General features: G+C 39.0%; 2 protein-coding genes across 2 annotated transcripts in view; one reads left to right on the forward strand and one right to left on the reverse strand.

The window, feature by feature from the left end:
- The window catches only part of KIAA1217 (KIAA1217 ortholog), an 894,654-nt gene that overhangs the window by 796,882 nt on the left and 76,119 nt on the right, over positions 1-21,653 (reverse strand). The window lies entirely within an intron of this gene.
- On the forward strand, positions 633-1,679 carry LOC128661443 (keratin-associated protein 10-5-like). Its single transcript, XM_053715696.1, has one exon. It carries the CDS (start codon positions 633-635, stop codon positions 1,677-1,679), a length of 1,047 nt encoding a protein of 348 aa, XP_053571671.1.

The following is a 21,653-nucleotide window of genomic DNA, read 5'->3' on the forward strand; positions in this document are numbered from 1 at the left end:
ACAAACTAAACAATACACATTTTACAATAATTTTTTTTTTTATTAACTGGCATACCACTGAATATGTATATATAACGTCATTATTTATTGAACATACAAGAGTAAAAAATGTGACCTTTTTAAATTATTATCCCCTGCTATTGGTCCCACATGAGAGTTTGTACAGTTTGCCAACAAAGTCAGATGCTTCTCATACAAAGCCTTGTGCTGGACTTTTGCCATTACATTGTATTTTTTACTAGGTTACTGTACCTTTTATCAAATCATTATGAACATTCCTTTTGGTTGCTGTAATACAAAAGCATTGCAACAATCAAACAGCTATCACAACACATGGGTTTCTGCCATGAAACTAGCACAAAGTATAATAAAGAAAAGTTTGATTTACTCAGTGAAGGGATTGCTCTGTGGAAGCCAAAGATCAATGCTGTGATGGTGAATATTAGAAGCAGCAATAAATTTGACCATTAACCACAACCAGAAAAAAAAACCTTTTCTATGAAAACATTTGTTCGTATAACCCAGTCTCCAAATGTCAAGTAAATTCCAGAATTGGTTGAAAAATACACTCTGCAAGCCCTTGTCAGCAGAAATACTGCTCTATGGGCCCTTGTCAGCAGAAATACTGCTCCATGGGCCCTTGTCAGCAGAAATACTGCTCCATGGGCCTTTGTCAGCAGAAATACTGCTCCATGGGCCCTTGTCAGCAGAAATACTGCTCTATGGGTCCTTGTCAGCAGAAATACTGCTCCATGGGCCCTTGTCAGCAGAAATACTGCTCTATGGGTCCTTGTCAGCAGAAATACTGCTCCATGGGCCCTTGTCAGCAGAAATACTGCTTCATGGGCCCTTGTCAGCAGAAATACTGCTCCATGGGCCCTTGTCTGCAGAAATTCTGCTCTATGGGCCCTTGTCAGCAGAAATACTGCTCCATGGGCCCTTGTCAGCAGAAATACTGCTCCATGGGCCCTTGTCTGCAGAAATTCTGCTCTATGGGCCCTTGTCTGCAGAAATACTGCTCCATGGGCCCTTGTCAGCAGAAATACTGCTCCATGGGCCCTTGTCAGCAGAAATACTGCTCCATGGGCCCTTGTCAGCAGAAATACTGCTCCATGGGCCCTTGTCAGCAGAAATACTGCTCTATGGGCCCTTGTCAGCAGAAATACTGCTCTATGGGTCCTTGTCAGCAGAAATACTGCTTCATGGGCCCTTGTCAGCAGAAATACTGCTCCATGGGCCCTTGTCTGCAGAAATTCTGCTCTATGGGCCCTTGTCAGCAGAAATACTGCTCTATGGTCCCTTGTCAGCAGAAATACTGCTCCATGGGCCCTTGTCAGCAGAAATACTGCTCCATGGGCCCTTGTCAGCAGAAATACTGCTCCATGGGCCCTTGTCAGCAAAAATACTGCTCTATGGGCCCTTGTCAGCAGAAATACTGCTCCATGGGCCCTTGTCAGCAGAAATACTGCTCCATGGGCCCTTGTCAGCAGAAATACTGCTCTATGGGCCCTTGTCAGCAGAAATACTGCGCCATGGGCCCTTGTCAGCAGAAATACTGCTCAATAGGCCCTTGTCAGCAGAAATACTGCTCCATGGGCCCTTGTCAGCAGAAATACTGCTCAATAGGCCATTGTCAGCAGAAATACTGCTCCATGGGCCCTTGTCAGCAGAAATACTGATCTATGGGCCCTTGTCAGCAGAAATACTGCTCCATGGGCCCTTGTCAGCAGAAATACTGATCTATGGGCCCTTGTCAGCAGAAATACTGCTCTATGGGCCCTTGTCAGCAGAAATACTGCTCTATGGGCACTTGTCAGCAGAAATACTGCTCTATGGGCCCTTGTCAGCAGAAATACTGCTCCATGGGCCCTTGTCAGCAGAAATACTGCTCCATGGGCCCTTGTCAGCAGAAATACTGCTCCATGGGCCCTTGTCAGCAGAAATACTGCTCTATGGGCCCTTGTCAGCAGAAATACTGCTCCATGGGCCCTTGTCAGCAGAAATACTGCTCTATGGGCCCTTGTCAGCAGAAATACTGCTTCATGGGCCCTTGTCAGCAGAAATACTGCTCTATTGTCCCTTGTCAGCAGAAATACTGCTCTATGGGCCCTTGTCAGCAGAAATACCACTCCATGGGCCCTTGTCAGCAGAAATACTGCTCTATGGGCCCTTGTCAGCAGAAATACTGCTCTATGGGTCCTTGTCAGCAGAAATACTGCTCCATGGGCCCTTGTCAGCAGAAATACTGATCTATGGGCCCTTGTCAGCAGAAATACTGCTCTATGGGCCCTTGTCAGCAGAAATACTGCTCTATGGGCCCTTGTCAGCAGAAATACTGCTCTATGGGCCCTTGTCAGCAGAAATACTGCTCCATGGGCCCTTGTCAGCAGAAATACTGCTCCATGGGCCCTTGTCAGCAGAAATACTGCTCCATGGGCCCTTGTCAGCAGAAATACTGCTCTATGGGCCCTTGTCAGCAGAAATACTGCTCCATGGGCCCTTGTCAGCAGAAATACTGCTCTATGGGCCCTTGTCAGCAGAAATACTGCTCCATGGGCCCTTGTCAGCAGAAATACTGCTCTATTGTCCCTTGTCAGCAGAAATACTGATCTATAATTTTGTATTTGTTGATAAGAAGCTATAGGAATGCTTAGATGACGGCAGAATGAATGGGTGTGTTGCCAGCACTTTAGATACAGTATATGCTTTGAGATCGTGCAGTAAAACAAGAGGTGTCTTTTTGCTCCACCAATAACAAACGGAGGAGGCTTCCAGGAAGTGGAGGGTCATGATGAACTATAGGCGATTGGCTAATACCGGGGGGGTGAGGTGCCGTTTCAATTGTGATTGGTCCTTCCTCACTGATTAGGAGTTCGTAAGAATAAAGTTGTTTGTTATACTATGATTTATGAGACTGCGATCCCCTGCAGGCCTGGTGGTATTTATATACACATTCACACTGGTTTATCCCTTACATTGGGTATACTATAGGATACAATTGTCTTAGATTCATGAACACATTGTTAGCCTATCAGGATCATTGCTTTTTTCTGTCTTTGCACACGGACAGCCATGATTGGCTTAGATGAAGGGGAGGGTTTTCACTTGCCTTTTTCACAGTTGTTTGTCAGAGGAAGGGACTGTTTTTTTGTTTTTTTGTCCCGAAACGTCACACTAATAAATACTTATTGAAACACAGACGGCTGAAGACCAGTGAGTGCTTAATACTTGAATTTATATATATATATATATATATATATATATATATATATATATATATATATATATATATATATATATGTGTGTGTGTGTGTGTATTATTATTATCAGTTATTTGTAGAGCACCAACAGATTCTGCAGCGCCAATATGAATCTATTCATCAGTATATACCCCCGGTTATCTGCTGGCTGTCCAGTATTTTTTTGTATTAAGGGATGAGGGAGAGATTACCAATATGTGTGAGGATTGGAGTAAGAGTAGGAGAGAGGGAGGGCATTAGTTGTGAGGGGATGGGATCAAATGGACAGGCAATGGGGTAATAGGAGTATATAAGTGCAGAAACTGAATGGTTGAGAGGGTTGGAGACTGGTAGTGTGTTGAGAGATGATTTCATTTCTGATGGAATCTATTTTGTTGATGAAGTGGCTTGCAAAATCTTGAGCTGAGAGAGGAGGAGAAATAATATGTGGGGGTGGGTGGAGAAGGGTATTAAAAGTGGAGAACAGACGTATTGGGTTTGAAGAAAGAGTAGAGTTAAGAGTAGAGAAGTAATCCTGCTTGGAGAGGTTAAGGGTAGAATAGTAGGAGTTTAAGATGAACTTGTATTGAAGAAAGTCAGCTGAATACCTGCTAAGCAGTGCTGGAACATCTACGTAGGCAGCGTGTCAGATGAGTATGCCAGGGCTGAGGATGAGTGCGTGACTTTCAAGCTATGGTAGCTGGTGCGAAATTGTCAAGCACCACTGTAAGAGAGGAATTATAGTGAGCGATAGATTGGTCAGAGCAGGAAAAGGAGGAGATAGAGCAGGGCAGAGGTTTGAGTTTGAAAGATCACCAACTAGCTCTGACTAGGCATGTTCTTCAACAAAGAATACCAAGAGAACTAAGCAAAATTGATAAGAGAAATAAAGTAGAAAGCTATTTAAAAGTGAATGTTCTACATGAGTCATGAAACTTTAAACTTAACTTTACTGTACCTTTAAAGAGCCTTACCATTTATTTGTCAATACTTTCAAATTGCAGGAACTCTATAGTATATATTTATCTTAGTTAACACTGAACCCATTAACAACTTGGCTAGATGCATGCTGATTTTTTTAAGTGCAAACATCTACCTCTGCTAAGCATAAAGACAAATAATATTCTTTACAACTAGTATTACAAATGATGAAACATGATATGTAATTTTATAAATAAATTATTGCATAAAATCATGAATCAAAATAATCACCCAGATTATGAGTTTTGCGCTACACCGGGTGCGTAAAAAAGAACACAAAAAAATGAGCGTTATCGCACTTTCCATAGCGCTGCCATTACAAGTTACTGAAAACCCTCCTTGTGCTGTGCATTATGGTGCGTTAAGCTCCATACCGCACAAAAGGCAAGGGCTGACTTTACGTGCTTGTGCACGCTTTCCCCCATAGACATCAATGGAGCGAAAGTGTTAGAAAAAAACTAACACCTGCGATCTCGGAATGGAGATTTCCGTAACGCAACCTCATTGATGTCTATGGGGAAAATAAAAGTAATGTTAAAACCTAGCATACACCCCTAATTCGCCACCCCTGATATCGCAGACACTAAATAAAATGATTAACCCCTAAACCGCCATCCCCGTCATCGCCAACACTAATTAAAGCTATTAACCCCTAAACCACCGCCCCAACACTAAATAAAATTATTAACCCCTAAACCGCCACCCCCCACAACGGTACCAATAAACTAAATATATTAACCCCTACACTGCTGGCCCCCCACATCAGAACTAATACACTTAATCTATTAACCCTTAAACCACTGGCCCCCCACATTGCAAAGACTAAACTAAACATATTAACCCCTAAACTGCTGGCCCCCCACATCGCAACACACTAAATTAAAATATTAACCCCTAAACCTAACACCCCCTAACTTTAAATTAAACTTACACTATAACTAACTTTAAATAAATAAAAACTTACATGTGAAATAAAAAAAAAATAACTTTAAACTATAAATTAAACTAACATTACTATTTTAAATAAATAAAACAAACAAAAAATAAAAAACTCTAAGATTACAAAAAATAATAAACAAAAATATCCAAAACATCCAGCTTGCTGGATCCTCTTCATACGGTCAACGCCGTATACTGAAGCTTAAATGCAAGGTACCCGTTTAAATATGGGGTACCTTGCATTCCTATTGGCTGATATTTTCAAATCAGCCAATAGGATGAGAGCTGCTGAAATCCTATTGGCTGTTCAAATTGAATTTCAGTAGCTCTCATCCTATTGGCTGATTTGAAAATGTTTTGTTCCCTTTTAGGTATTTTATCGATGTATTTGTTTGTTATGGATCTTACCAAGGATTTTTAACGTCTGAATTAAGGATTTGTTTTCACTAGATCTTTAGTGCTTTTTAATATTATCACTGATTTTCTATTTTTGTCTTTTGATATTTTTGTCTTTTGATTTTTGACCTTTGTTTATCATGTTTATCATTTGAATTCAAGTTTTCCACGTGGATTTTTTCACAAGTTATTTTTATTTTTATTTTTATACACCTCACGGATTTACAATTTTTTAATTTAGCAGCTGAACCACAATAATTTGACCCACTCAACGTTTACATTCTACTATTATTGACTTCACGTTATATTTCTACACGTCACTTTGGAGGAAACACTACTGGATTCACTTACATATAACCGGTTGAACATTTGAACATTTTTTATGTACGCCAATTTTTGTGAACACTATTTTTTGTGAATGCTATTTTTCTTTTTTGTGAATGTTATTTTTCTCTGTTGAAAGCTATTGTGTGCACTCAATCACTCACTTAGGTTGTTTATATTATTGAATGTACATGTCCTTCTAACTCCTCATCACTGGCTCACTAAGTCAGCGTCACATGCTTTACTCCATTGGATATTTTTAGATATTTTTAGATTTGTTTATTATATATATATTTTTTTTGTTAAGTCAGACATGGATCCATGCGTCTGATTGCCATTTGTAAATTTTTATATGTATTAAAATGTACCTTTTACTAGCCTTTTAAGCTTTTTAGCGCTTACTCTCTCCCCATTTTAACTTTTGATTTGAAAATGTCAGCCAATAGGAATGCAAGGTACCCCATTTTTAAACGGGTACCTTGCATTCAAGCTTCAGTGTACGGCGGTGATTGTGAAGAGGATCCTCCAAGCTGGATGACCGCGCCGCCGGTGACGATGCTTCCGCGCCTCCACAGCTCCGTGCTACCGGGATGAAGATAGAAGATGCACCCGCGATGGATGAAGACTTCTCGCCGCCTGGAGGAAGATGGATGTCCGGACTTCAGTAACTGTGAGTAGATTTCCTGGGGTAGTGTTAGTTTTTGTTTTTTTTTGGTGGGTTTTTGTTTTAGATTAGGGTTTTGATGGGCAGTAAAAGAGCTGATTGCCCTTTTAAGGGCAGTAAAAGAGCTGAATGCGCTTTTAAGGGCAATGTCCATACAAATGCCCCTTTACTTTTATGGGGGACTTTGTAATTGTTTTAGGTAAAAGAGCTGTTTAACTTAGGGCAATGCCCTACAAAAGGCCCTTTTAAGGGCTATTGGTAGTTTATTGTTAGGTTAGGGGTGTTTTTATTTTGGGGGCTTTTTGTTTTTATAGGGCTATTAGATTAGGTGTCATTTTTATTATTTTGGATAATTTTGTTTTTTATTTTTTTGTAATCAGTGTTTTTTTATTTTTTCGTAATTTTAGCTTTTTTTTGTAATGTTAGATTTTCTAACTATTTCATAGTATTAGGTTTATTTAAATTTGTAATTTAGGTTTTTTATTTATTTTTTCATAGTGTGTGGTTTTTTTAATCATGTAATTTAGGATTTTTAATTGGTAGTTTATTTTATTTTATTAGAATAGTTATGTTAGGTTAATTTATAGTTTAATTTTAGGATTTTTTTTTTATTTCACAGGTAAGTTTATTTTTATTTTAAAGGGACACTGAACCCACATTTTTACTTTTGTGATTCAGATAGAGCATGAAATTTTAAGCAACTTTCTAATTTACTCCTATTATAAAATGTTCTTTATTCTCTTGGTATCTTTATTTGAAATGCAAGAATATAAGTTTAGATGCCGGCCCATTTTTGTGAACAACCTAGGATGTCCTTGCTGATTGGTGGTTAAATTCATCCACCAATCAAAAACTGCTGTCCAGAGTTCTGAACCAAGAAAAAAGCTTTGATGCCTTTTTTTCATATAAAGATAGCAAGAGAATGAAGAAAAATTGATAATAGGAGTAAATGAGAAAGTTGCTTAAAAATGCATGCTCTATCTGAATTACAAAAGAAAAATTTTGGCTTCAGTGTCCCTTTAAGATAGTTATATTGTAACTTTTCATTTAAAGTTAGGGGGGTTTAGGAGTTAATAGGTGTAATATAGTATTTTCAATGCGGGAGGGTGGCGATTTAGGGGTTAATAATTATAGTGTTGGCGATGTTGGGGTGGCGGTTTAGGGGTTAATAGGCTTATTTTAGGCTCGGCAATGTGGGAGGCAGATTGGGGTTAATAGGTGTAATATAGTATTTGTGATGCGGGAGGGTGGCGGTTTAGGGGTTGATAGGTAGTTTATGGGTGTTAGTGTACTTTGTAACATTTTAGTTATGATTTTTTTTTAAACATTTTTGTTTTGCAAAATCCATAACTACTCATCACGGATCGCGGAATGGATCGTGTCTGTATAGGCTATAATGCAAGCATTTTAGCTGGACTGCACAACCTGTAATGCATTTTTTGAGTGCGGAATGGAGAGTTGTGTTAAGGCTAAAATGCTTGCAGTATAGCTTTACCGCCACAACTTATAATATGCGTTACCTGCCATTCCACGAGCAATGGCCAATTTTTCAGCGGTATAGCCGTACCGCACCATAACGCAAAACTTGTAATCTAGGTATAGTAACTAAACATACAAGTCTGGCATAGATGTAAATTATATTGTTAATTAAATATTTATAAATATATTTCTGTGCCTATTGTGGCTGAGTTAATCACAGGTTGCATGAGTAAAACAAGTCTTTTATACCCGGGTTTTTCAAATTGTTTTCCCAAGACCCAGTGCAATGATACCACATACCTTCACTACCCTATTTTTATGCTTGGTGAGAAAAATTCTGAAGTAATATACGAAAAGATAGCTGCAATTTTTGGTAAAGTGACTTAAATGGGTGTGTACTTTTTTCCTGATTGTAGTCATAGTTAAAAATGTTGTAAAATGTAATAACACACAAATCACACACACTCTCATACAACAAGCACACACTCTCATATAACACACACGCACCACACACTCTTATAAAACACACACACAGGGCAGCCACTACTAAGCCATTGATAGCTCCTAGCCCCCAATTTTTGGCCAAGTAAGTGACTAAAATGTGTGCACACTTTATTGGTGAGTGTAGTCAAAAATGCTGTATAGGTAGTAACACAAATACAGAAACTCACACAGAAACACAGACATGCTGAAACTTACACACACTCACAGAAACACACATACCATCACAGAAACACAAACACACACTTGCAGGAAAAACCATAAAAACTCACACAGAAACACTGTCACACTTACAGAAACAGACAAACTAACAGAAGCACTCAGACACACTGAAACACTCACACACTCATAGAAATACACACAGTCTTGCAGAACTAAACACAATCACAAAAACACACACTGACAGAAACATACACATATACTAGAACACAGACACGCAGAAACACTTGCAGACAAACAGAAACACTCAGGGAAACACATACATGATTACAGAAATACACACAGAAACACTGAAAACACACACATTTACAGGAACACATAAATAAACACAGAAACACTCCCAAAACACATAATTAGAGAAATAAAGACATAGACAAGGAAACACCACATGCACTTTCAGAAGAAAACAAACACTCACACACACTATATAGATAGATAAAAAAAATCAGCATCTATTATATGCAGCAACTCATTTCAAAAATGCCCTGGGCCCTGCCCTGAACTCATGTTATACAAATAACAATACCTGCACACTAATATAAAAATATGTAGAAGAAAAAGTTGCTTTGTTAATATAGAAGAAAACATCCAGCAAAGAATATTGCCCAACACAGTCCCTTACATTAAAAATCATATAATTGGCCCCTCCCAATCAACATAATAAAAAGAAAGTTGACTAAGAACACTAAGGGCCCTAAGATTGCAGGTAATGTACCAATGATACATAACATATATAATGTTAATAAATCAATGTATTAGTATCACAGAGCAAGTAATGGGCTCTTTTCTTAAAGCAAAGGCAGCAATGTAAATAAATAAATAATAAAAAAAAGGAACAAACAGGAAGATGTTTGCAGTAATCTGAAATATTTAATCTCCATATATAAATAGAATGCAATTTTAAAAGGACATTAAACCCCAAAAATTTCTTTCAATATTCAGATACAGAATACAATTTAAAAAAAGTTTCCAATTTACTTCTATTATCAAATTTGCTTTGTTCTCCTGTTATTCTTGGTTGAAGGGATAACCTAGGTAGGTAGCGTGCACATGCCTGAAGCACTACATGACAGGAAATAGTGCTGCCATCTAGTGCTCCTGCTAATGTATAACATTGTTGCAAAACGGCTGCCATATAGTGCTGTAGTCAAGTGCACACTCATGAGCTTACATCCCAGCTTTTCAACAAAGGATAACAAGAAAATGAAGAAACTTTGATAACAGAAGTAAATTGAAAAGTTGTTTAAAATTGTATGTTCTATCAGAATCATGAAAGAAAAATGTTGGGTTCAATGTCCCTTTAAGCACACAACATTTACCAGATCCCTGTCAAACACTCTCCCATTGGAAATACCTGAAGGAAGACCCCCTGGAGAATAAGATCACAAACCACAGGGAACTAACACAGTGAAGTCCTTTGTGTGTTGACAAGTCAGACCCATGTCAGACATAATAGTACAGGAAAGTTAAAAACTGACCAGGGTTCTTGAAATGCTAATGGTCTATTAGAATCTCAAAAGAAACAATCATAAAACACATATTCCTCGCTAAAGGGACATTAGGGAATGGATATCCCTCAAGACATAACTATAAACAAGCCTAGGAACTCAAAGGTGTCTTCCTACCTGCAAGCATCATGGGTAAACACAGTCAGACGACTTCTTGCTAAAAAGTCCCTTAGTCTAAAATATGGACAGTAACCCTGCCCTAAACTAAATGAAAAAGATATGTTTTCTAAAAGCTAAATTCTGCAATGCAGCTTCACATAGTGTAAAATATCCCTAGGCATGACTAACAAAGAGAATTCAGTCTTTTCTTTTTATATAGTATCATGAAAAGAGGCGACAGATCTTTATAAAATGTGTGAATACCTTCAAAGGATGAAGGTGAGAGACAAGTCTTGCAATTTGAAAATACAGCGTAATGCAATCAGTTTTCATAAAAGGTACAGTAAGCTTGGTGAGATGACAGTTTTGTCTACATTCCCATGTGTTCTTGTGATCACATACCATTTATATAAGGAGTCAATTCATTAAAGTATTTAAAGGGACAGTCTACTTGAAAATTATTATTGTTTAAAAACATAATCCCTTTATTCCCAATTCCCCAGTTTCACATAACCAAACAGTTATATTAAAATACTTTTTACCTCTGTGATTACCTTGTATCTAAGCCTCTGCAGACTGCCCCCTTATATCAGTTCTTTTGACAGACTTGCATTTTAGCCAATCAGTGCTGACTCATAAATAGCTCCATGGAGTGAGCACAATGTTATCTAAATGGCACACACAAACTAGCACTGTATAACTGTGAAAAACTGTCAAAATGCACTAAAAAGCAGCCTTCAACGTCTTAGAAATTAGCACATGATCCGACCTAGGTTTAGCTTTTAACAAATACCAAGAGAACAAAGAAAATTGGATGATAAAAGTAAAAGTTGTTTAAAATTGCATTCCTTATCTGAATCATGAACGTTTAATTTTGACTTGTATATGCTACAATATTACACAGTATATGTTACTACAAATATGTTCTGAGTATAGAGTAATGAATACAATTTACTATCTGTATTAGTAATCTTTGTTCTATCCTACTTTTCATGTACAGCTGCTCATATCATAAGGTTGTTTTTTTCAGCTAATGTTAAAGGGACAGGATACCGCAACATTTTCTTTCATGATTTGGATAGCACATAAGATTTTTACACCACTTTCCAATTTACTTCTATTAACAAATTTGCTTCATTATCTTGTTATCTTTTGCTGAAGGAACAGCATTGCACTGCTGGCAGCTAGCTGAACACATCTAGTTAGCCAATCACAAGAGACAAATGTGTGCAGGCACCAATCAGTCAGCAGCTAGCTCCCACTAGTGTTGGATATGTGGGTATTCTTTTTCAACAACAGATACCAAGAGAACGAAGAACGTTTGAAAATAGAAGTGAATTTAAAAGTGTCTTAAAATTGCATGCTCAGCTTAATTTTTACTTTCCTATCACTTTAATGATGACATACTGTTTGACCAATAGGCTGAGAGCAGAACGTTCTCCCTTGTCACAATAGCTGTCATTAACCTCTATGAAGCTTGCAGAGCAAGACGTAAGAGATCTCTGTCAGTCAATGGAATAGTTGGTACTGAATCTGATTGGCTGCAACGCTCACCAACATTGGCTATTAAAAAAAAAAAAAAAAAAAGCTGTTTTGGGCTATGAGCAGCTATAGGGAATACGTAGGAGAGAACTCATGGGAGTTAATACAAAAACATATTAAGATTTTCATGTTATTGCGTTGCACTCAGAGTTGCATAATTTATTATTTCTGTCCCTTTAAATCAAATGTAAGAATTCTGATAAATCATGCTTGAATAAAGAAATTTGACAGAATAAAACATTTTTATTAACAGGTAGCTGTTGTGGTTAAGAAATGTTCAAAATAGAGGAATCCTAGAGCTGGCAGATAGACTTTCAGATTAGGTGAAACAATACCAGATGCTTAGCAATGGAAGCCAGCATTTGTTGTATCCTGCTGTAATTAGCTAACATATGGTACTGATTAGGAAGTTTTAGGGTGATAAAATGATGGGGTATGGGTATTCTGCTAAACAAGTGTAAAAGTTGATTCACAGCTTTACTTTCAGATCTGTATCATGTTTAAAGCAAAACTTGCTGTCAATGTTATAGCTTCATGCTGGAAGCACACTGGTTTATAATATTAACCACCAATACAATCCATCAGAAATTCAGTAGAAAACATATAAAAGATCAGGCAATTTCTAGCTTTATTTTTAAGCTATCCCAATACATTAGGAAAAGTTATTCTACTATGAGCTAAAAGTGGAAAGCTCATTTATCACGCGCCAGTAAATGGGCAAATTCGCCCGTTTACTGTCACACAAAAAAAATAAATAACCATCCTACTCGTGGTAGCAATTAGTGCTCAGAAAATTAACTAAAATAAAGTGTGTAGTGCATTTTGTAAAATAAAAATACTAGCATCTTTATTTACTTTTTAAAACTGCACAAAGCAGTTTTTAGGGGTTAAATTTGCCAGTGTGGGGTGTTTAAAAAAAAAAGTGGCACTGAAAAGTGCCTTTACATTGCAATCTATGGGGAACTGTGTGTTCTCTGTAAATAAATATGTATGCACTTATATACATATATATTTGTGTCAATATGAGTATATACACATATAAACATATAAATATATATATGTATATAAGCATATACTGTACGTATATATTTCAATCTGCTCTCCATTGCTGCGTGACTTAAACCCAAGGCATGAGAGCAAGGCTTCCATTGGAGCCTATAGAAGCACGCTCTCATGAGCACAAACTTACGTGCAATGCAAACGCAAACTCTAGCTAGCTGATGGAACAGTGCCATGTATCCCAGGGACTCTAGCTGATGGAACAGTGCCATGTATCCCAGGGACTCTAGCTGATGGAACAGTGCCATGTATCCCAGGGACTCTAGCTGAAGCAACAGTGCCATGTATCCCAGGGACTCTAGCTGATGGAACAGTGCCATGTATCCCAGGGACTCTAGCTGATGGAACAGTGCCATGTATCCCAGGGACTCTAGCTGATGGAACAGTGCCATGTATCCCAGGGACTCTAGCTGATGGAACAGTGCCATGTATCCCAGGGACTCTAGCTGATGGAACAGTGCCATGTATCCCAGGGACTCTAGCTGAAGCAACAATGCTATGTATCCCATAGACTCTAGAAAAAAATAACAATGCTATGTATCCCAGGGACTCTAGCTGATGGAACAGTGCTATGTATCCCAGGGACTCTAGCTGATGGAACAGTGCCATGTATCCCAGGGACTCTAGCTGATGGAACAGTGCCATGTATCCCAGGGACTCTAGCTGATGGAACAGTGCCATGTATCCCAGGGACTCTAGCTTATGGAACAGTGCCATGTATCCCAGGGACTCTAGCTGAAGCAACAATGCTATGTATCCCATAGACTCTAGAAAAAAATAACAATGCTATGTATCCCAGGGACTCTAGCTGATGGAACAGTGCCATGTATCCCAGGGACTCTAGCTGATGGAACAGTGCCATGTATCCCAGGGACTCTAGCTGATGGAACAGTGCCATGTATCCCAGGGACTCTAGCTGATGGAACAGTGCCATGTATCCCAGGGACTCTAGCTGAAGCAACAATGCTATGTATCCCATAGACTCTAGAAAAAAATAACAATGCTATGTATCCCAGGGACTCTAGCTGATGGAACAGTGCCATGTATCCCAGGGACTCTAGCTGATGGAACAGTGCCATGTATCCCAGGGACTCTAGCTGAAGGAATAGTGTCATGTAACCTAAAGACTATGGGGCCCATTTATCAAGCTCCGGATGATGCTTGAGGGTCCGTGTTTCTGGCGAGCCTGCAGACTCGCCAGAAACACCAGTTATTAAGCAGCGTTCTAAAGAACGCTGCTCCATAACCTGTCCACCTGCTCTGAGCAGGCGGACAGACATCGCCACAATTCAACCCAATCGAGTACGATCGGGTTGATTGACATATAAATATTAATTAAAATATTTTAAAAGGGTTAAAAGAGTTAAGAGTTTCATTCTGTAGGCCAGAAGCGGTGTCAGGTTAGCGCACATGAAGAATTAGTTATCTTCAGGTGTGTTATGTAAATATTACATATAAAATATTAAAAAATATTAATAATTATTATAGATACTGTAAAAAATACAATATAATGGGGGGCGTGTCCATGTAGCGATCCTGAACGGTCGCACTCTCCGTGAGCTCCGGTAGATTGGCCACTAATCCGCCGATTACTGTCTATATCTTACAGCTAAAAATACAATCTTGAATATATCAACATTGTTTTGCTCCACTGTGAGCACATCACATCCTTCTGGCTGTATTTGTGACACCAGAGCCCAGGATTGGATCAAGTAGGCCAGAAGCTGGGGCTTGCAACAGGCAGCGTTTCCCCCTTGGCACGCCGAGGTAACTGGCCACCACTGGATAAGGCATTTCCATAGAACAGCTCTATATTCAAGATCTAGCATTGACCTGCACCCAAGATATCGCCCACGGCAATAATGCATTCAAAGGCAAATATATACGTTGAGAACATGTGGGAGCGGCATGATGTGCGCTTTCAGAAACTCAAGGCCCTCATACATACTCATAAAGCACCATCGGAGCACATGCTACAGCGTCTGTACCACAAACTGACTCCTTCAACGTCTCCTACAGAGTTTCCAAAAGCCATTCAATCGACACACAACCCACTGGATGAAAAATGCGGTAATTTGCAACAACCACCCAGCACTGCTATACAAGTTGCAAAACAAGTCAAGCAAGACGGAGGGCCATCCGTCTCACACACCAGACATCACTGAATGCGGAGAGCAATACGCTCTCCGTATTCAGCATTACACTAGCAGCTCACAAGAGCTGCTGGTGAAACGCCGCCCCCTGCAGATTCACGGCCAATCGTCTGCCAGCAGGGAGGTGTCAATCAACCCGATCATACCTGATCGGGTTGAATTGTGGCGATTCCTGTCCGCCTCATCAGAGCAGGCGGACAGGGTTATGGAGCAGCGGTCTTTAGACCGCTGCTCCATAACTTGTGTTTCTGGTGAGTCTGAAGACGCGCCAGAAACACGGGCCCTCAAGCTCCGTACGGAGCTTGATAAATGGGCCTCACTGCATCTAAAGGCCAAAGTGGGTTTATCTCTTTTTCCCTGGCACAAGGGAACTCTCACTAAATACATCAGCAGCACCAACTGTTCTAACCAAGCAAGTACCATCTAATACAGGGCACAAGTACACCTGCAACTCACTATCCCAGCAATCACACCCATCTTCGGATGATTTAAAGTGACTATCTATGATCCCATTACAGAGGCAATGTATCAGAAACTTACTGTTAGTACACAGCTGGACATTTCGATATTTCAATATTATAACATAAGTGAAACAACCACATCCATAGATGAGACGTCGAAGGTTGGATACCCGGTAAGTGACCAGTTGCAAAAAAAGTCCTGGAAGCAATTTCTACTTTACCAAATGGCCCACCGCATAGTGTGGGGCCTCCGGAGGTGCAGTGGGGTCTCTGCATGGCATATTCCAAGATTTCCTTTGCGCCAAGCGCAGCAATAACATCCTATGTACCACGGAGCATACCGGAAGAAACCCTTTGGACGGGAGGATCATTACCAGGAGATGTGGCCTTGCGGGAGTTTGAGGGGGGCTCCAGGAAGACTGTAGTCACTAACTTGACATTCCCAATGCCCGTGTTCACTACTGGGGAGGATTCATATGGGGGGGAGCTACAAAAGAGAAGAGGCCTTATACAAACCGACTGGCAACTTACACACGGTAGATGCCTCCAGAGGGGTTCCATGTGGAGATAGCTAACAATACCATTTCCCACTGGATTATCGCAACATACTTTCACGGAGACCTCTTCCAACCTCTACAGATACTTTCTCTCACCCACGCCCCAAACCCTGGGGATAATAATGTAATAACACTCTGAAAACACTGACCATTATACCACAGGGTCATGACTCACAACAACGGGACATTCAGGGGTATTTAGTGCAACTAGTGTGTTTCATCACAGTTTAATATTTAAATGCTATTTTCTCTTCTGTTCATACCTGTCAGAAAAGTCTCTTAATCTGACACAGTTCTAATCACCACTTTGAGTCCTGTGAAACAAGCATGGTACCTACAATACACATAATACTTTACAATATAGGACCGAGGAGACTCCTATACTATTCCCTGTTGCTAGCAGCCGGAGCTGCAGGAAATGAATACAACACATATTAGCTGAGATCGCTGCAAGTAGGAGACCATTGCACAACACTGATTTTGTTTATAAGTATTTCAGCAATGGTACCCAGGTCTCTAGTCCTTTTACCAAGCGTGCTTAATCATTCCCTTATAAAACTTACCTACACCCCCATCGTTTTCAACAATACCTATATGCAATACTCAACTAGTAGATATGTCTCCCAATACTTAAAGGGTTGCAGGTCTGAGCAGGATGCAATTTATCTCAGCATATTTAATCTGTATAGTCCAGTGGTGACCCCTAATAGGCACATTCTATTATACTTGAATCTCATAACTAGGTTTTCTTTTCTTGCTTGTTTTACCTTTATATAATCCCTACCTTTATGCTTATAGTTCAACATGGTAGACCCAAGAGTGGTCTGCATTGCTATTTAAAGGGACAAAATGAGGACTGCTATTCAGGATTTACAAGCATGTTTTTAAAATATCAACTATACTGTTAACAACAGTTTATCTCAATGTAAGCATTATCATTGTATTGTGCATTCCTACTGTATATAAGCAATGTCAACTGTATCGTATAATTCCTAAATAAAAATTGTTATAAAAAAAAAAATACAATATAATGATGAATTTTTAGAATTTTTAAGTTCATCTATAATAGTTATTTACATTAAAGGGACATGAAACCCAAAAAGTTTATTTCATGGTTCAAATAGAGCATACAATTTTAAACACTTTCCAATTTACTTCTATTATTTAATTTGCGTCCTTCTCTTATTATCCTTTGCTGAAAGGTTTATCTAGGCAAGCTCATGAGCAGCAGATAACCTAGGTTCTAGCTGTTGATTGGTGGCTGCATATATATATCGATAGTGATTGGCTCACCCATGAGTTCAGTTAGAAACCATTAGTGCATTGCTGCTCCTTCAACAAATGATACCAAGCGAATGAAACAAATTAGATAATAGAAGTAAATTTGAAGTATTATTATTAATATTTTTCAATAATTTATATTTAATAAATACATAACGCACCTTAATATAACTCATGTCGGGTTAGTGCACATGTAGAATTAGTGTACTCCTGTCGGCTTTATGTGCTTATTTTACATAGAAGAAAATTATCTTTTTATTTTAAATATATATTTTGATATATATCTGAAAATTTTATGTAAAATATATATCTATACCTATATTTTTAGGCAAATTTATATAAAGTATAGGTATATATATATATATATATTGTGTATATATAGGAATATGTATTTAAAATACAAAGAACATTGTCCTATATGTGAAGAACATTGGAAGGTGAAATATTAATAAGTCTTGTCAGGTATAGCACTGTGGGTTTAATATGGTGTCGGGTTTGTGCATAAGCAACAAGTGTTAGGATTTTTTTGAACAGTCTATGGGGAGAATAAATTACCATGTGTCGGATTTCGCTCGCAACTAGCAAGGTCAGGGCAGTAAAGTCACAATTCAACTTTCATGATTCAGACAGAGCAGGTAATTTTAAACAACTTTTTAATTTACTTCTATTACCTAATTTACGTAACTCTCTTGGTATCCTTTGTTGAAAAGCATACATAGGTAGGCTAATGAGCAGCAATGCGCTACTAGTTTACCCTTATTTAGATGGTTATGCATGGAATTGGAGATTATGACAATAAAGGTGCATGCAGAAAAAATAGGCTTTTTATGGACTGTTTATTTGCTGTACTTTGTACCCCTCAAATGTGAAGTGTTTGCCTTACCTCATAGCAATTAGAAATTGGCATGAAAGAGTTAATGGACTGACCAATTGAAGACAATTTGGATATGGAATAGTTAACAAGGTAATCAATTGAATGAAATTTGCATCCACAAAAGAAATGGTTTTGGAATATTGTGAGATTCCTTCAAAAAGCCCTTGTGAGGAAACATACATCAGAGTATTTTATCTATTCATGGACACTTCACTAAGGAGGGACTTAAACCAGTGACGATTTGTACAGATTCATAATCGGATGATGGCGTTAGTAAAAGCCGTAGATCTCATTTTCTTGTTATTAGTCCTTTATTTGCTATATGTGTTCTAGTCTTTTTATGGTTGTTTTAATACATTTTGAAGATTGGAACCCACGGTCTCCTTATGCTTTGTGTTGTTGGCGTGGGATACTAAAGTGCATATGTTACTGAGAGCTCAGTGATTAGCTCTCTATTATGTGAGTACGGCTCTCTTATTCACACAGCTGCTGTTTATACGAAACTACCCCTTTGTTTGAGGTTATCCTGGAACGGCCAAATGTAAACTCTGTGATCTGAAGAATCTTTGGACTGATAATTAGTTTTGAGTGCACAACACAGCTAGCTCCCAGGAGTGCATTGCTGCTTCTTCAAAAAAAAATATACCAAGAGAATTAAGCACATTTGATAATAGAAGTAAAGTTGTTTAAAACTGTACACTCTATCTGAATCATGAAAGAAAAAAAATGGGTTTAATTTACAACCCATAGACTACCAGAGATGGCTGCAATGAATTGTGCAGTCAGAGAATTAAAGGGAGAGGAAAGCCCAAAAATGTAATTCATGATTCGGATAGAACATACAATTTTAAACAACTTTCAAATGAACTTTTATTATCAAATATGCTTTATTCTCTTGTTATCGTTTGTTGAAGGAGCAGTATTGCACTAATTTTATCTAACTGAACATATCTAGTTAGCCAATCACAAGAGACAAATATATGCAGGCACCAATCAGCAACTAACTCCAGGGGCGCGATCCAATATAGATCGCAGTTTGCGGCGCAAGCGAGGGAACCGGCGTCGCCCGCAGTTTCAGCTCGCAACTCGAGCTATCCCATATATGGCGCCGTCAGATGCTAACGTGCCGTAAGTCTGACAAACCAGCGATGTCCAGAAATCTGCGCAAGTACAAATTTCTGGCGTCGCCAGTGACTTGCGGCACGTTAGAAACTGCCGGCGCCTATAAAACCTGACTAAAGTCTAAAACACTTGCACTGTCTAACACGCCTCCCTAACATAGCCCGCACTGTCTAACACGCCTCCCTAACATAGCCCGACACGTCTAACCCTCTATCCGCTATCCCCCCTCACTAGCCTAACAATAAAAAAGCTATTAACCCCTAAACCGCCGCTCCCGTACCCCGCCGCAACCTAATAAAGTTATTAACCCCTAAACCGCCGCTCCCGTACCCCGCCGCCAGCTATATTATATCTATAACCCCCTAAAGTGAGCCCCTAACACCGCCGCCATCTATATTAAAATTATTAACCCCTAATGTAAGCCCCTTACACCGCCGCCATCTCTATTAAAATGATTAACCCCTAATTTAATCTACCTACCCCGCCGCCAGCTATATTATCTATGTTAACCCTAAGTATATTATAGTTAATATAGTTATTACATTATATATATTAACTATATTAACCCTAATTATATTAGGGTTAATATAGTTACTATAGTATTTATATTAACTATATTAACTCTATCTAACCCTAACACCCCTAACTAAATTTATATTAAATTAATCTAATTCATTGCTAAACTAAAATATTCCTATTTAAATCTAAATACTTACCTATAAAATAAACCCTAAGATAGCTACAATATAATTAATAATTACATTGTAGCTATGTTAGGGTTAATATTTATTTTACAGGTAAATTGTTAATTATTTTAACTAGGTATAATAGATATTAAATAGTTATTAACTATTTAATATCTACCTAGTTAAAATAATTACCCAATTACCTGTAAAATAAATCCTAACCTAAGTTATAAATACACCTACACTATCAATAAATTTAATAAACTACAAACATCTATCTAAAAATACAATTAAATTAACTAAACTAAATTACCAAAAAAAACAAACACTAAATTACAAAAAATAAAAAAAAGATTACAAGATTTTTAAGCTAATTACACCTATTCTAAGCCCCCTAATAAAATAATAAACCCCCAAAATAAAAAAAATTCCCTGCCCTATTCTAAATTAAACAAATTTCAAAGCTCTTTACCTTACCAGCCCTTAAAAGGGCCTTTTGTGGGGCATGCCCCAAAGAATTCAGCTCTTTTGCATACAACAAATACAATCCCCCCCCCCATTACAACCCACCACCCACATACCCCTATTCTAAAACCACCCAAACCCCCCTTAAAAAAGCCTAACACTACCCCCCTGAAGATCTCCCTACCTTGTCTTCACCACACCGGGCCGAACTCCTGATCCGATCCGGGCGATGTCTTCCTCCAAGCGGCAAAGAAGAATTCTTCCTCCGGCGATGTCTTCCTCCAAGCGGCAAAGAAGAATTCTTCCTCCGGCGACGTCTTCCTCCAAGCGGCAGCAAAGTCTTCATTCTTCCGGCGGCATCTTCAATCTTCTTTCTTCGCTCCGCCGCCGCGGAGCATCCATCCCGGCCGACTGCTGTACTACGAATGAGGTACCTTTAAATGACGTCATCCAAGATGGCGTCCGCCGAATTCCGATTGGCTGATAGGATTCTATCAGCCAATCGGAATTAAGTTAGAAAAATCTGATTGGCTGATTGAATCAGCCAATCAGATTCAAGTTCAATCCGATTGGCTGATCCAATCAACCAATCAGATTGAGCTCGCATTCTATTGGCTGTTCCGATCAGCCAATAGAATGCGAGCTCAATCTGATTGGCTGTTCGGATCAGCCAATCGGATTGAACTTGAATCTGATTGGCTGATTCAATCAGCCAATCAGATTTTTCTAACTTAATTCCGATTGGCTGATAGAATCCTATCAGCCAATCGGAATTCGGCGAACGCCATCTTGGATGACGTCATTTAAAGGTACCTCATTCGTAGTACAGCAGTCGGCCGGGATGGATGCTCCGCGGTGGCGGAGCGAAGAAAGAAGATTGAAGATGCCGCCGGAAGAATGAAGACTTTGCTGCCGCTTGGAGGAAGACGTCGCCGGAGGAAGAATTCTTCTTTGCCGCTTGGAGGAAGACATCGCCCGGATCGGATCAGGAGTTCGGCCCGGTGTGGTGAAGACAAGGTAGGGAGATCTTCAGGGGGGTAGTGTTAGGCTTTTTTAAGGGGGGTTTGGGTGGTTTTAGAATAGGGGTATGTGGGTGGTGGGTTG

The sequence above is a fragment of the Bombina bombina genome, chromosome 5, assembly GCF_027579735.1.
Source record: "Bombina bombina isolate aBomBom1 chromosome 5, aBomBom1.pri, whole genome shotgun sequence".
Taxonomy (NCBI): domain Eukaryota; kingdom Metazoa; phylum Chordata; class Amphibia; order Anura; family Bombinatoridae; genus Bombina; species Bombina bombina.

What these genes read in the sequence shown, in the direction of transcription:
- LOC128661443 (XM_053715696.1), top strand. Translation starts at nt 633, where the DNA reads ATGGGCCCTTGTCAGCAGAAATACTGCTCCATGGGCCTTTGTCAGCAG.